Below are 17,254 nucleotides of genomic sequence, written 5' to 3'. Positions count from 1 at the left end.
GAGCGCGCACCAGCTCCAAAGCGCATTCCCTCAGCCAGCGTCGGCAGACTCCGCAACTTGCGCACAGCGAAGGGACATGGGGGACAAGAACGCCGGTAAGACACGTCCACGTGTTTGCCTATGCCTTTAAGTTAGAAGCTCAATATAATGTCCCTGTGCTGAGTGTTGTTGGACGTAGCATTGCTTATTGATGTGGGTTCCTTCGGGAGCACACTGCGGAACAGACACACACACACACACACACACGCACACATCCTTCTAACTTTGTCACTGTATCTGCTTCAGATCAGGGATGCACTTTGATTGTCAGGAGCAGAACTTAAGCCTGAGGTTGCCGATCACGTTGTGCATGTGTGATAAGCAGCCACCGATCGGCCCATGCTTCAGTGCTGCAGCGGGATGTTGCTGCTGTATTACAGCTCCATTAGTCAGTGTGCCGCCTCGACTAGTTTCCTCTCCCCGTTAAGCACTTTTACACCTTTCCAGCCCTGGGATCAACTGGGATCAACTAGGATTTCTCCCCACTATTAGTCCACAGTGCGCTGCGCATTAAATTGAATAGCAGATACAACTTGTGTAAACGTCACGCCTGCATCAGCTGTTCTCAGCTCCAGTGCTGGCGCATGGTAAGTGGCTCTAGTCGGAGCTTTGCTTTACTCTATCGGTGCTGTCAGCTGATCTAGACCTAAACTGCTGGCTCTCCACTTTTTCTTTCTTCCTTTTTTTTTTTTTTTTTTTGGAGAGATGAATGTGCTGCTGAAGCCCGAGCAGCGGCGGCCTCAACGATCAGCATGCGTGGTGTTGACAAAGCTTTTCAACGCTGCCTGTAATGGGTTATAAAAGCAGCTAGACCCACAGGATGCAGAGTCTGCTGCATGGAAACCTAGATGCTGTCTTATGACCACACCACGCTTTAAAATGTGTCTTTGTGTGTGTTTTTACATGCCAGTTTGCATGCACACTCTTAAAATACAGTATATGTGGATAAGGGACAGAGCGCCCTTGTTAAAGTAGGGTAACTCTCTCTCTCTCTCTCTCATTGTAAGTCTGTCCTGCTTCACCCAGACTTTACACTAAAGGACAACACAAAAGCCATGGGGTACATTGTCTAGTACATGTCAAGGTAACTGCGTAGGGGCTCCTATCTTGGGTAAAGCTGACTTTCACCCTTTCTTAGACCCATTTTGGGGATCTGCAGAGTACCGCCTCATTCACTGATCCCACAAAGAGTCAGGGCTAGATAAGAAAGGCCCACGATGGTAAATGACGTGTTCATACAAATATGAAATGCTTTATGTTTCACTGACATCCATAATGTCCTCCGATACTGTGAGTAGTAGTTTGTCACTGTGAATGGGTGACGAAACCTATTTCCGTCTCTTGATTAACAGAGTCTTCCAATGTAATGTAATGTAAAAGCAGGATTACAGATTCACAAAGTGGGCTCTGCTTTGGCACTGCAAAAGTCCTGTGTTCATTAAGTGGCAATGTGTTTGTGATTTATTCTAATGTTGTTTGGGAATATAGGCTTTCTGAGCCACTATAGCACAATACCAGTTGACTAATGAATAGTAATAAAGGTCTCACGTGTGCTGCTTTATTACGCAAATTACTTCTTGTTTTTTAACGCAATGTAAGCATTGTGTCGAATCCTTAATATACAGTATTCCATCACAGACAGACTGACAGTTATCTCTTGCAATTAGCTCTATTTTCTTGATCCAGGTGTTTCCTTTTTTAAGAAAGAAGAAGAAACTTTTCACAAATACCTGTTTAGTGATGAATAGGTGCTGCTGCTGTTTTGGTTTTCAAACCCCTTTTCTCCATCCCACTCACCTGATCTCTTAATCTTCAGCTTCCTTTTTCTATGCCATAAACATTTACAGTCTTGACTACTGCATGTCTTTGCATACACCCAGTCACTAATATGGACCTGACAAATCCATGTTACTGTAAATGCCAAGAGCAACAATCTTACATTTTGGACATTTGCATTGATTTACTGTGTTAGTTGTTACTAAAATGTGTCAGAAAGTAGGAACCATGATAAGCTGGTGTGCGTTTTTGTTGTAATGAGAATTTCCACATTCATACTCCATGAAAACTTATGGAACTCTGCATGAGAAGAGATAAACCTAGCTGCATATTTGATATAGCGATGTTGGTACATTATCTGTAACAAGTATCTTGTTGCTGTGGTGTCCTCAGGCCGAGCCTCTAACCTCAAGTTTGCATACTTGTCACTTTACAAGAGATTGTTGGCAGCTTTACTTAAAGCAACCAGTGACAGTTTTGCAGTGATTTTAGCAACCCCTTGCTAAGGTCCTTGCTTTTCTGACATTACTGCAAATCCTTATGTGTTATAAGGAAGGACTTAGTGCTGTTGGAGGCAATGTGTGTTTTTTTATCTTCTACTCATTCAGATATATTTTTCTTTGCATGGGATCTTACAGCTGAACGTCAAAACTGATTCTGATGTCGGATTTAATGCTAGAGATGTGATTACAATTTTAGAAAGTTGACATTGTATCGCCAGTCAATCACATATCAAATATAGAGACAAACAACTATTCACACTCACATTCACACCTGACAATTAAAACAACCAACACGGGAGATTATTTAAATTTTTTGTTGAATATGTTGATGCAAAACTCGACACTATAGTGTCCTGTTTTCAAATGACTGCACTGTGGTGGTTTAGCTCACACATTTTCAAGACTACAAATATTTTGTGCGCAGTAAGGCACTGAGTGACACATATGCAACTGAAATAATGCAATAAAAGATCAGTGGAAAATTGTAAGAGGAATTTTAAAACGTGTGTTAATTTGGGTAAAACATACAATAACGTCAGGTACTTTAAAGAACTTGATAATAAACAGTACAGTACTCGAATGTTTAATTTTGTAAACGAGCACAACAGAATTATCTGCATGTTTCTAATACACCAGTTTTATAATTAAGTGTTTTTTTATATGTTTTGTAGTGATCTGTTTTTCTCCTCCAGCGTGCCCCACTGTGGGCAGCTCTGCTGTAAACACTTACAAACAACTGACTCATCCTAATAGTAATTTTACAGCTGGGTTAGTTTTAAAAGTTGGTTAGCGTTTGTTAATTTGCTGTACTGAAATTCTCCCTGTAAATGTAATTTTAGATTATGCTTACTGTATAGTGTTTCTGCTCGTTTCCTTCTATATGAAGCCGAATGAAATGTCAAATATAAAATGCAGTTTAAGTTAAAGTCAAATGGAAAATCCTCAGTGTGTTTTGCGCGACTGTGTTTGGTAATATGGAGCCATGCAAGCATTTGTTGGGTTGAACAGTTTGAAGTTAACTATAGTTGAACTACAGCAGCTTTGCTTTCTGCTGCAGCGGCACACATTCAACCTCTTACTTACTTTCATACCAAAAGTATGCAGCATTTTTTCTTATACATAAAATGATTTAGAGGAAATGTGTTCATTTCCTTTTCGTCTTTTAACATCTGACTATCATAATCAGATTTTGATCGCAGCTGCACTCAAGGCTGGCATCATCTTACAAGGTGAACATTTTAACCTCACATCTGTTGACAAATATAGGAAGGTGAAACGAGAGCCACGGCTTGTCTGGCATCTTTCTACAGTGTCATCACAGACAGATCTGAGTTTGCTCAAATACAGAGAGGACACACCTTTTTCAACACATGTGGGTAGAATGGAGACAAGGTGAGAATTTTCATGTGGTTTTTAATACCAGGAACACCAACATTTTTGACTCAGGGAACTGATTCATGTGAGAATTTAATTTTTTATTTGTTGGCACAACACTGTAAAAAGTAAAACCTATAATTGCTCCCCAAATTGTGAATTTCTATTCCGCTGAACAACAAGTATTGCACTAAATTCTTTAGTTAAATGAATTAATTTGTTAGAGTTCACTCGACTCGTTGAATTAAGTTGATACAACATGAAACAAATGAGCATATTAGTAGATTTCTTAGCATGAATTTGTTGAGTTAATGTTCTTAAAATATTGTTTTTCTTTTAGTTCTTTACAGAAAATAGTCATTGGAAACTTGCTATGTGTCTATTATAGATCAAGGTTGTATTTTAACACCAGTATAAACTATAGGAACCATGATAATGTTGGTGTTGAGTTCACTTTAGTACACTTTCAGTTTATTAAAGCCACTGGGTGCAGCTTAATGGGATTGTTTTGGACTCGTTAGGTACATTTAGGCTCAAACAAGAGCCTTTTCATTATGTTAGCTGCAGTGCTACTTTTGTTTTGCTTAACTTTTTTTGTGTCATCGCTTAAACAGAATATCCTATCATATTTAACAGCGGCCAGTATCTGTATCTTTTCCTGGCCATTCTCTCTGAGTATTCCTGTTTCTCTGGCTTCCTGCTACAGTGAAACACTGTGTTCTGCACAGAAATGCTGAAAAGTGATGTCATTTTACCCAACAGGTTAATACCAATGTCATAGGGCCATGTCAGCAGGGAGCTAAAATGCAGTTTGTTTTGGTCGTAAATCTGTTCTTTTTTCGTTGCTCCATCCCATCTGTGCTATAGCCTCCTCTCTCTCTCTCTCTCTCTCTCTCTCTGGCTCGGTCTGCATATAGTGGTGATTGGCTCTGCAGTGGCACAGTACAGCAGAAGCTGAATATACAGCACCATCACCATATCTGTGACTCTGGGTCTGATGCCAGTTCCCTCCACCCATTCGCTCTATACTCCTCTCTGACCTCTCTTATTAGCGTCAGTGCTGTTGTGGAGGCATTTTGCTGACCTAAAACATCCTTTTCCGTACACTGGATATATTATTCACAGGGAGGGCATGTGTTCAACATAATTGATTCCACACAATTTGTTGTCCTTGTGGTGCAAGGTTATGTGAGTGCAGGGCGGAGAATGTTTAAATAAACCAAAGCAAACAAACAAACAAAAAAAAAAAACCCACGCACACACAGATACAAAACCTTTTGAAATGCAGCAGCGTGTAAAATATAAAATACTGCAGTAGAAATTGTGCAGGTTGTATTTATTTACTACACATCCTCATGCTCAGCAGAAATAAAGTTTTTCCACACAACAAAATATTTGTTGTTGTTCTTTAGTGAGTTAGAATAGTTAGGAGACTAGAACTGACACTTGCACTGCCTCTAGCTTTGTCTCTCTATTACATGACCAGTTTATGTCCGTCTTATTTTAAAGCGAGTCCTTGATGTTATAGCGCCCCCTAGAGTAAAGCGTTACACATGATCTTGCTTTTAGTCTTGTAACTCGGATCACTGCTTGCTATAGAGATCCAAATGTATAATGAGGGGTTGAGTCTTAAGGTTTTGATCCTGACTTGTAGCCAAAATACAAGGAGCACACTAAAATCTATCTTTTGCATAATTAGTGGTATTTTCTTTTTTATATTTTAGTTTTTGCTACATGTCTCCTATGTTGAATTTAGCACATTTATATTTATTCATACTTGTTTTGTCTGTGATGCTCCAACAATTCTCAGTCCTGAGTGATGTGATGTGACATACTGTACATAAAACAGCTGACATGATGACCATACCACCTACAACAGAAGTGAAAAGTACTTGGAAGCACTTGTACTCAGGATTTTTCCATTTTATGCTTCCACTTGAGGAAAATGAAGCACGTTTTGCTCCGCAGCTCTTAGTCGACAGCTCTACTTACTTTCTAAAATTAACTTTTTACATACTATGTGTTTTGAATTTAAATGCGCTGTTGCACAATAAAGATGAATAATTCTATTGCTGATTAAGCTCAACGTTGGATTTAAATACTAGTTAATACTCAACAGTATATACTCATTATAAATACTGTACATTGATGAACTTCATTCACTCAAACGAACCACTGAGCATCACATGACTGCTTTTATGTAAGCCAGCACACGTGCACTGGCTTTAGGAAACCGTGGCTGGACGTGAACCTAAATGTCGTTCAGTCTCTTTCTTTTTGGGGGAAAGACACCGAGTCGACCGCTGCCGACGCCGCAGTGACTGAGCCAGAAACTTTCAGGTAGCATTCAGGCGCATTGAGGAAACACCGTTTGTCTTTAAAGCGGTGCGCTGCAGCTGACGTAGACTCTGCGTTGTCCGCTCGTTCCCGACACATTTAAGGAGAAAACACAGAGAGAAGCAGAAACATCAACTATCGGCTCTTTGGTTCCAACATCTGTGCAGCCGGCTCCGGATCGTGCGGCCCCGTTTGTCGCCCTGTCAGCTCCGCATTACCTCACTCGTGGCCGGCCTGCCACTTACCCCTGCAGTTTAACTTTGGCGTGCACACACACACACACACACACACACACACTCCCTCCCTCTCCTACCATCTCTCTCCTTTCCTGCTATTCCGTCCGCTGCTGGTAAAGACGCGGGGACAAGTGGGGTGGGGGGGGGGGATGTACAATTAAGAGCACATTGTAACGTCCTTGCGTTGCTGCCGTGGCGGAAGAGGAGTGAGCCTGGACGCGGAGGACCATCGGCGGATGAGAAGACGATTGACAGAAAGAGATAGAGGAGGAGAGAGAGAGAGAGAGAGAGAGAGAGAGAGAGAGAGGGGGGAAGTCACTCAAGATGCTTCGTTTTAGCGTAATTTGTCCTGCAGACTGTGCCCTTCCGGCGTTTTGAGGGCTGCTGTGAGCCTGTAGAGAGAGAGGCTGGCTGGCTACGCTATGCTGCCTGACCCTGCTGTGTTGTGATAGCGTTGTCCGGATTGTTTGGATTGAGGAAGGCTCCCATCAACCCAAGTCAATGAGGATTCTGAGGCCATTCCTTCAGAAAGGAGCGCATATGCTGCAGTGTTTCTGTGGACAACGATCGAAGTCGACCACTATCACCAACGGTGAGAGACAAACGTAGCACCATAGCTTCATAGCTGCCTCTGCCTTGCATGCTTTCTCTCTTGAGTGATGGGGAGAAAAAAGGAAACGGGGGAGATGGAGATGGGAGGAGGAGGGTGGTGGTGGTGGTGGTGGGGGGTGAGTGGTTTCATTGGTCACTCGAGTGTATGAGTAACATCTTCCGAGTCTGCAGTGGGAGAGAGCCTCTCCTTGTGCTCCTCGCATCTGTCCCGAGTTGTGTTGTGCAGCCTCTGCCCGCCGCGAACAGCTGCTGGCAGTCAGCGTCAAGCCGCACTACTCCGGAGCCGACAGGGCTCCACACACTTCGCCAGACTGCTGTGCTATATTTGCAAAGCGAGTGTGTAGCAATGCTGCATCTGAAGCGGGCCAAAAAAAAAAAAAAAAAAAAATGGACAATGCAGGGATCAAGTCATTAAAGTTCAGGGGCCTCTGGACAGGCAGCGTTGTTGTAGGGCCCCAGACGAGCGGCGCGGTTCAGCACCACGGATAGCGCCGTGCCAAAAGTACTCCAGGCCAGAGGCTCCCAAACTTTTCATGTCTTGTTTTTCCGACATCTGTCTATATTTAAATAGTTATAATAATAATAATAATAATAATAACAAGTCCCAGTTTGATTTCATTTAGGTTCCAGGAACCCAAGTTACATCAGCAAAGCCTCATATCTAAATGTAAAAGCACCAGTCACTGAGTGATTGTAGTTGGAAATAATTTCAACATGTAAAGTCTTATTACTGCTGAAGTTCTGTATGTTTAATGAAACTACTTATTTTAAGGACCTCCACCTGGTCCTGATCCAAGACTTTTGGAAGTCCCCAGACTCCACTTTGACATCATCTGCATTGTTCCAAGCTGTAAACAAAGCATAGTGTTGATTTATAATTTCAGGGAAGCTGCACTCCCCTAACCTGTTTCCTTTAGTGAGTGACCTGTGCTGTACTTCTTTGCTGTAAGAGACATTCTCCAACTTGTGTCTCTGTCATGCTACATGCATGTGCACTCAACAGTCTCTGGCAGTCAGCCTGAGGACCCTGCTATGTCCTCTAGACATGTCTCAGCAGTCCACTGCATTGCTGCTGCTGTTCACTCATAACTGCATCTCCTAACACATTAAAAAAACATCCTGCAGTGTTTGCAGAGTGAGACAGAATGCTGTTTTACTGGGAAACAAAAGCAACACCCTTCTCCAATCTCCAATCTCCACCCCCACCGCCCCCCACCCCAGTCACTTGCAGTACACAGGATCTCCAGTACTTTTAGCTGGAGCGGTTCTCAAATTCAGGGCAGACAATTAGAAACTCCATTAAGTACAGTAGATTCCTCTGAGGAAGTTGGACCAAAAGCAGCATGCACACTGGGATCTGTAGGACTCGGATATAAAGCACTATCAGTCCTCATCCTGCATCTCTGCTCACTGTTAGGTGAACCTTATGACTTCAATCAAAACTTTATGAGTCAGCTCAGGGATGTTGTTACAAAAGGTTGCAAAACACGAATACATCCGACTAGTTGAAGCTTTGTCAGGTGGAGACTCTGTTTCAAGTCCATCCCCACCACCTCGCCCGTTAAGAGCAAGGTGAGAGGCGGGGTACACGCTGGACAAGTCGCCAGTCTATAACATATAGAGACAAACAACCATTAAGACCTGTATGAGTCACCAGTTGACCTGTGTGCACGTCTTTGGACTGTGGGAGGACGTTTGAAATCTGTTTCTTTTTATTCAACTTTCCAGTTCATTTCCTCTTTAATTCTTTTTTTTTTTTTTTTGAGTTGTTGTGGGTCTTTGCCCTCATCTGACACTGAAACATGTCGTTTGAAAACAGATATCAAATGTGTTGAAAGTCACTTTTGGACACTGCCGTCCACAGTCATGGACGATGATGCAATTGATCTGAACTCATATCTCACTGTCAATCTGTAATATTCCTCTAGTTACTTCCTTTACTCCCTGATGCCTGAAGCTGCACATGTCATATCACACACTTAACCTTTTAGAGGAAGGGGTCAAACACACTGCTTTCTGTCTGCCTACATGATTCACGGCTCCTGTACGGTCTGTACGGGATCATGTAAAGCAGGAGTAGCCGAATGTTACGCTCGCTTGGGTCAGGCACCGTGCCAAAATTACCTCTAGGGGATTTTCAGTGAAAGATAGTTCTGAGCAGGCTTAAATGTTTGCACCTGCTTTCCTTTGCAGTGTCATGTTTGCACCTGGCTTTTCTTGTCTTAGAGTTAAATACAGCTTAAGTTGAGATGTCTGAATTGCAGGGCAGCTTTGTATACTAATAGACTGTAGGCTGTAGTAGAAGTGCTCTTATGAGCATTGTGGGCCACTGTGTTGTACAAACTCTCTCTTTTCTGCTCTTTTTCCTCTATGTAGCTGGTATAACATCATCTCATGATGAAAAAATCAGTAAAATAACAAAGTGACAAACTTCAGATCATGGATCAGATCATCTAGTTTCTCCCTGAACGTGTGTTTTATCCTTTCTCCACAAGGGGGCAGCAGGTGTTCAACATTGAAGTTACTGGCCCCAGAAACACTGGAGCTTTTTTTTTTTTTTTTTTAATCATTTTAGTTGCTATATTGCAGTATATGTTCCACTTAATGATACAATATTGTACACAAGGATTAGCACTAACACTCTGGCGTAATAACTGCGTACACTGAAATGAATTCAACACCTTGCTGTTACACAGTTTTTTATATTGAACATTGAAGACAAATAAAACAGTCACATCAAGGAAAAACATTTTAAAAATGTAGAAGCCACACTGTGGCTATAAATGACCTTCCCAGACTCCTAACAATTTAAATGATTGCAACCTACTATCTGCAGTGCATTTGATAGCAGGGGTTTTTCTCTTGTGGACATATCTTTGCTGGAGTGAAGTGAACATCAATTGTCTCTGACTCTGGTGGAGTGAGGAAGCCGAGCAGATCCGCGTTAGGGAATACTTTATCTTGTCCTGACAAAGACAGATGTCTTACGTTCTAAACCACAAAGCTCCTCCCACTTCGGGGGAAAGTCCACTCAAACTGAAAACCGTCAGCTGATTTGAGTCCTAAGATTTGTAATGCACATTACCGCATATTCACTGGATTGATAAATGTTATCTTAAACCTGCTACTGATGTGTCTTTATGCTGCAGTGACAAGTTCATTTCTACTGTTCATCTCTCGCTGTCTTACTGTGGGAAAAGATTACATCTGCTCTCTCTCTCTCTCTATCTGTCACACACATGCACGTGCAGAGGGACCCAAAGAACGAGCTGACCAGAGTAGCAGCACTTCACATTTCCATGCATTATACCCACAAAAAACAAAACAAAAAACAAAACAAAACTCTGTCTTCTGTCTCTTTTCTCTCACCCCCTCTCTTGAGCTCTCTCCGGATTTGGTTTGGAAACAGAGTGTCAAAGCCGAGTCCCAGAAAAAGCTTGTAAATGTTTCATGCTGTTTCATCACAGGGAGGAGAGAGGTTTGCTGTGCTGCTGAAGACTCACATGTTCGTCCTCCCACACTGTGTGTGTGTGTGTGTGTGTGAGAGAGAGAGCGAGAGAGCGAGAGCGAGTGTGTTGCATGTGCTCCCCAGCCTGTGCACTAATAAACATGACACAGTGCACACATGAACCCATGTTGTTGCACCTACACACACGTGTGCAGATTCTTTTTTTTTTTTCAACTTTCATCTCATGGTTTATCTCTAACCTTAATTAACCCGTATGCTGTGAAAACCCAACAGTTTTAACACTGTGCTTGATGCAGCCGCAGTAAAAAACAATCCATTTGTTTTTATTAGTCTCCAGATGTGATTTATGCCACGAACAGGTGCAGAAGACAGTGTGATCTCATCATGCATAGATGAACGGCCAGTTCTGTACGAGCTTTGGTTTTGGCAGAATTTCTTCCGGGAGAAGCTGGAATGTGTGATATTGTTTGTGTTGTAGATAGTTTCTGTTGCCTTTCAGGGAGGTTGACTATTTGCTGTGTGACTGTCTGGGTCTTCGGGGTACTGGTGGTGCTTTCATGTTGTTGTTGTGCACAAACCTGTTGCAGGTAATCCTGTTAGTCAGATTAAATATGTTCTTAAAAGGATGTACAGCGAAGGGGTTTAGCGTCTGTAGTCCCTCTGTAAAGGTACATTATATATCAGACAGAGCTGAGATGATCTCTCTCTTTTTTCTTCCTGAGCTCTACTTGAAAACCGGTTTGCAAAATCCAGTTGTGCAATTCTCACAATTGTGACATCACCCCCCCCCCCCCCCCCACCTTTAAGATGTGCACATTATTCCTAACATTGCACACCACACGCAGCATTTCCCCCTCTACCTCTGTTTGTGCCATATTTTCCATCCACATCTTTTCATCTGTCTGTTCCCATTCAGCCCCTGAGAATTCCTAATACGAATCTCAATCACGTATGATTGCGTTAGAGGAGTTGGAGAGGGAGAGAGGGGGGAGAGGGAGGGAGAGAGAGAGAGAGTGTGTGTGTGTGGGGGGGGGGAGGAGGCTATGGACCGTTCACTCTCGGTGTCGGCGGTGTGACACCCCGACATGGTCCGTTCAGGACGCACAGGAAATAACGCTTTGGCTACTTTATTATTTGTGCGCTACACCAAAAAGCACTCTGGCGTGTGTTCGCCTCAACTAATTGTTGCTCTCCGTGCGAGAATCCCTCCCCGCAGGCTTAAATAACATCTCTGCAGCATCCTTGCAGAGCCGCCTCTGCTGCCGACTCCGTTTCCCCGGCTGCATTTATAAGGTGCCGTCGACGGAACCGGAGACTGGGATCACACGTCTGAGCTCCGTTGCACAGCATCCTGGACCAGCCGCCCAGACGCTGCTCGTTCATCGTCGTGTGCGTGGTGTTGCTAATTAGACAGAAGTTGGGATACTCTTCCCAGATTGCGAGCTTGATGCGACTGAAAGCAGAAGAGAGGCTGCTGTGCAGATGAGGATCACCGCGTCGTGCTCGTCAGACGCGGCACTGTTCACCTGGAATACCTGAAGCCCGCAGCTGTGTCAACTCATCAGCACTGTTGCATGTTTTTTCTCGACTGATGTGTCGGCCCATGTGGCCTAGCCCCTAGATGTGTGTTTCATACAGGGTAACATCGTTTGCAGCGAACTCGGAGGAACTCGCAGCAGCTGATTTCCACACCACTGTCTCCTCCAGGGGATGCTGCTTGAGACGCGATGATGCCCCGGACTCAGAGGATTTTCTGATCAGGATGACATTTGGTTGAAACACTCGTGGACTGAAACACAGAATCGACTCTGTATTATTATTATTATTATTATTATTATTATTACTATTATTATTATTTGCGCCAAGACGCTGCATCAAGATCCGACTTCTGCCGAACTAGGCTCTCCGTTTGCAGACTCGGTTCGGGGAGATGGCCGCGATCGCCAGCTCCCTGATCCGGCAGAAGCGCCAGGCGAGGGAGTCGAACAGCGACCGGGTCTCTACTTCGAAACGTCGCCCCAGCCCCAGCAAAGACCCCCGCTCTCTGTGCGAGAGGCATTTCTTGGGGGTCTTCAGCAAAGTTCGTTTCTGCAGCGGGAAGAAGAGACCCGTTCGGCGGCGACCAGGTCAGTGATGTAGACATTTTTTTTTTTTATTGGTATGTGTTATGTGTGCGTATGGAACCGGTTCTCCCCGGTCCCCCACCCCACCCCGCCCCTCTTTGGAGCAGCAGAGGCATTATACTGCAGTCAAGGGCTCCAACCCGAACCGGAGGAGAAAAATCCACCTGTTCCATTAGGTCCTCCTGTTGTCTGTCGATCCACGAGCAAGACCCAAATCCCTCCCCATGTACCGAACAGGAGCCCCCTGGATGTGATCTGTAGGGAATGATCTCCATGCTGTGACGTTATCCCTTCAGTATTTACTGTGATGCTGCTCTGATCAGAACTATCAATCAGCCTCCCCTGAAACTAAATGAATGCCACAGATTCTCAGTCAAAGCTTGTTCCAAAAATCTATACAACATATTTAACCTTTCGATTGTGCACACTTAGTTTTTGCACCCCCTTCCATCCGAACACACAACCTGAATACACACACACAAAAAAAAAAAAAGGAAAAAAAAAGGCTGCTTTAAATTGCCTGATTCAATATTAATGCAGATTGGGGTACAGAGGGGAGATAAGTTGTACCGCAGTGCACCAAGGCTCTTTTGAGATTAAATGTTTTAATGGTAAATGTTTATTGCAGAGAGGCAGCTTTACTGCAGTGAAGAGAGGTATAGCTTCAGTGATTAAGAGCTACTCTGGCTCTACTGATAGACATAGGCTCTGTGCCTGCCGCTCCACTCAGTGGTACACTCCAGCATCCCCCCCCCCCCCCCCCCCCTCCCCTTTTCTACTCTCCTGGTTCTGTCCTGGTGCACAGATAACAAGCCAGCGGTGCAAGTCATCCCTGCCCGTATCCAGATTGTGTCATGTGATGAACGACAGTCAGGTCCCGCTCAGAATCCAGAACACACACTGATGAGGAACGAGGCGGCGGACAGACACACGAGAGCACCAGAGCCAGCCAGCCAGACAGACAGACAGACCAAACGAAACCCCCCCCCCCTGCCGTCTAGCTGCCCCATCATCCAGACAGACATAATCTGTGCCAAATCAGCCACAAAATGCCTGTGCAGAAACATAAGCAGACAATCAGAGAGACAATCAGAGAGACAATCAGAGAGACAATCAGGCCTCCAGACTCTTTTGGGCAGGTAGGTAACATACATGGCTGAACAGAGAGGCAGACAGCTGTATGTCCTCTAAGTGATCATCCTTATTATTCTACTGATGCCTTGCCTTATATTTGCATATAAACAGCCGATACGCTGGAGAATTGATGAATTCTGCCTGTTTAAAAGACTGTTGTTTCTCCTTCTATCCCCCTCCCCCTTCGTAAGATGCACCCACGAAACCTCCACAGGTGTCCCATAAGGGCTGCAGGCTAGGTCAGTAGCTCAGCCTCCATCCGTGTGTGCTGTGTTTCTTCTCGTCTCCACCCCATCTTCGCGCCCATGTCGACTCTCCCTCGGCCAGGGAGGGGGGGTGGGTGGGGGAAGGGTCGGGTGGGGTGGGGTGGGGAGGGACAGAGAGGGAGGGAAGGGCTGGGGGCTTCAACACCTGTCTGACAGCCGACAACCCTCTCCCTTGCTGATCTCCTCTTCTTCTTTCATCCCTCCTTCTGTGTGGCTTTCTTAGGTTTGTTAAGCTTAATTTCGTACCTGTGTTGTAGCTGAAACTCTCCTCTAGCCGGTCGTTTGTTGCTCCTCCGTCTCTTCTCTCTTCCTCTCGTTTTGTTCCTGCCTCATTCTCTTTGTCTTTCAATGTCAGATCAGCCTTTTATTCTCACTCCTCGTTCTATGTCTGTAAATATGTGTCACGCACTACTGTGTAGTACAGTATTGTGGTAGTGTAGTGTACCTTAGTGTATATGGATATGATGTGTTCCTCCTTGTCAAACTCTATATCCAAGCAGGTGATCATTCAATTCACCATTTCATGGTCATGATGCCATTTGTTGACGTACCTAAATGTTTTTGTCTTACTGTATTGGTATAAAGTAAATATATTGACATTTTAATGGCCCGTACATGCACACATGATCAGTATTTTGGCACTAGTAAACATTTTTTTTAAACAAACACACACGTTTTTAGTGCTGTTGTTTGGAAGTGTGTACTGTACGCACACAAACCTGCACATTCATACACAGTACTCTGCTAATTGGAACTGATCAGGCCCACATTCAGGTCTTAATTTATGAAGGTGTGTTTATCACGTGTGATTTACTGACATGTACACTCCCATGTGCCTTTGCGCTTGCACACACAAACACACACACACACTCTCTCTCTTTACCCTCCCTGTGATGGATGATGAAGGGCCTGTCCCGGGAATTGATGGCCCCACCCCAGGGGTAGGTGAGTTAGGGATTGATCATCAGGATGATGTACAGTTGAGCAGATGTGAACCTACTCTTCTCACTACTTAGCTAAGTCTTCCTATCTGCTCCTCGCCACACACTTTGTGTTTTGTACAGCATGCTGTAAACAGAGCTCATGCATCGGTAACTATCGCAATGATCGGCTCTCGAGCAAAGATTTACCATCTGCTGTTACTCTTGTAGACAGATCTGGCTAAAAAGCTTCTTCTTTTCTGTCCTAATACCAAGTTTGAAAATGTTTCCTTCTGCTAAATCATTTGGACGTTTTATGTACCCGGCTGGGCAGCACTGAAACGCACGACCTCCAAGTTCTTTTACGACCTTGGAGGACAGTCAGGGTTGCTCACATTCTTTTATTCCACTCCTAGACCTCATTTTTCTGACCATGCTGTGTGCCTGCAAAGCAAACATTTTCAGATGCTAAATGTTTATTTAGGCACATCAAATGAAACTGAACACTAATTAACTTGTGACAAATGCATAATTTGTTTCTTTTGTCAGGCAGACAGTAAACAGAGCATTAGTTATATCCAGCTTCGGAGTTGATGTCTGATTTCAGTGGAACCGCTGCAGAAATAACGCATCACTGACTTTCATTATTCACAGCAAACCTTAAAAAAGATATGACGGTATTGTGTCTATTACATATGTAGTACATACAGTGTAGTATTTTTCTTCTATGACTCTCACATGTCGAAGCTGAAGTCTGGTTTACGCTAATGGTGTCATCTGACTACTAAATTTACACAAACAAAAAACAGCTGAACACCAGGCACACAATGAAGACTGCACTCATTCCCCCAGATAAACAGTATATATACTTTTTTACACATCTACTTTTTCCTGGCATTGCCCGAGGCTTTCTTTGCCCTGGGCTAATTCTTGTTTCCACCTGCTCCCCAGTAGTGTTGAGCACCTTGAGCAGAACCCGGGCCATGCGCCAAATGTTACAGCCTCAAAGTTGGAGGTTGGTTCAGGGTTACCGTAATGAAAGAACTGCAGCAACTTTAGGTCAAGAATTAACACTGGTATCAGTCAGTCTGAGCCTACGGCCTGTAAAATCTCTCTTTAAAGAGAGAATAATTTAATTTCATATTACCTCAAAGTGTGCAGCCGCCTTCTACCAAATAAAGAAACTACTGGCATGGCAGTGTACATTAAAATGTGATTTACAAACATCATGTAAAAATCGTTTTTCAGTTTCAAATACAGCTAGACGTTATGAGAAAGTAACAGCATTCTCATTGATTTCCTGTCATGGTTTTTGTCATAAAGACCTTCCAGTCAAAAAGCCGTTTACACTTTTTTGAGGATTATGTGGTACAACAGATGACTCATTAAAAACTGTCCATCATAGTCATATTGATATTCAGCAGCCCACAGGGCTTAAGTGTTTCAAGTGCTGTAAGTTTAAGTTTGTTATTTGCTGACAACTAGATTAGAAAAACAGACTAAATTAAAACAACTACAAATCATTTTAAACGACCCATGAAAGGAACAAACTTCACCAAATGCTAAATGCATTAAGCAATTTAAGGGAAAGACTTCGGGAATTATTTTGCTAGTACACTCCGTCACTCAACACTCAACCTGTCTTATTTTGATTAATTGAGCATTAAACATTTTGTTCGTCAAACATTTTTCCAATGATTTCAGCTCTATAATATAAACATCTGTGAGTGTGCAGACACTTAGCTGACGCCAGACGTTTTCACTCATTTGTATGTTTTTTGCATTTATGAAGATGTTGTTCTGACATATTTTGGTGGGGATGGGGCTGTGGCTTGGCCAATGGTTTGTGGGGTGAATGTGTGTGTATTGTGTGTATGTGTGTGTGTGTGTGTGTGTGTTTGTGTGTGTATGTGTTTCAGAGCCGCAGCTGAAAGGCATCGTGACACGACTGTTCAGCCAGCAGGGCTTCTACCTGCAGATGAAGCCGGATGGAACCATTGACGGCAGCAAGGACGAGAACAGCGACAACAGTGAGTTGAGCGTTATGGAAGCTGCAGCTTCTGAAATACAACATCTAATGGCAATGAGTCAGTTGGTTGTATAATATATGACTATGTTTTTATGCAGCACTTTAGCATTTGTAATTGTGTGATTGCCGAAAGTAATATCTTAATAATCAGGCCTGCAGATCTGAAAATCCTCTAAATAGGTAAGAAGATATCAATATCTTACCTATTTAATACTATTATTATTATTATTCTGCACTAAATTTAGTCTGCAAATTAGTCCTTAGTGCTAAGAGCTAGAAACATGTTTCCAATACTCGAATGTGAAGATTACTGAGGAAAAAGGTGCTATAACTACTGTAATTAGTGCTAATATCTATTATTGTTGAGTTTTTATTAATATTTTAATTATTTTTTTAATGGGAAGCCTATGGGAGAGCATGCTAAAATGCTCTACAT

General features: G+C 43.4%; 1 protein-coding gene across 3 annotated transcripts in view; it reads left to right on the top strand.

The window, feature by feature from the left end:
* Positions 1 to 17,254, top strand: part of fgf12a (fibroblast growth factor 12a) — a 31,127-nt gene continuing 13,873 nt past the window's right edge. Inside the window, exons 1-3 of one of the 3 annotated variants that reach the window (XM_026373870.1) lie at positions 11,743 to 12,472; positions 13,795 to 13,842; positions 16,709 to 16,819. In XM_026373870.1, coding sequence (XP_026229655.1) covers positions 12,277 to 12,472; positions 13,795 to 13,842; positions 16,709 to 16,819 — 355 coding nt within the window. In that variant the 5' untranslated portion in view covers positions 11,743 to 12,276. Of the gene's footprint in view, positions 96 to 6,582; positions 6,858 to 11,742; positions 12,473 to 13,794; positions 13,843 to 16,708; positions 16,820 to 17,254 lie in introns of those variants that run through there. The other 2 variants (XM_026373872.1, XM_026373871.2) reach the window with 2 other exon arrangements.

This window comes from Anabas testudineus, chromosome 17, assembly GCF_900324465.2.
Source record: "Anabas testudineus chromosome 17, fAnaTes1.2, whole genome shotgun sequence".
Classification (NCBI taxonomy): Eukaryota; Metazoa; Chordata; class Actinopteri; order Anabantiformes; family Anabantidae; genus Anabas; species Anabas testudineus.
The sequence above is the reverse complement of the archived record's forward strand: the minus strand, read 5'-3'. Positions and strand labels throughout refer to the sequence as shown.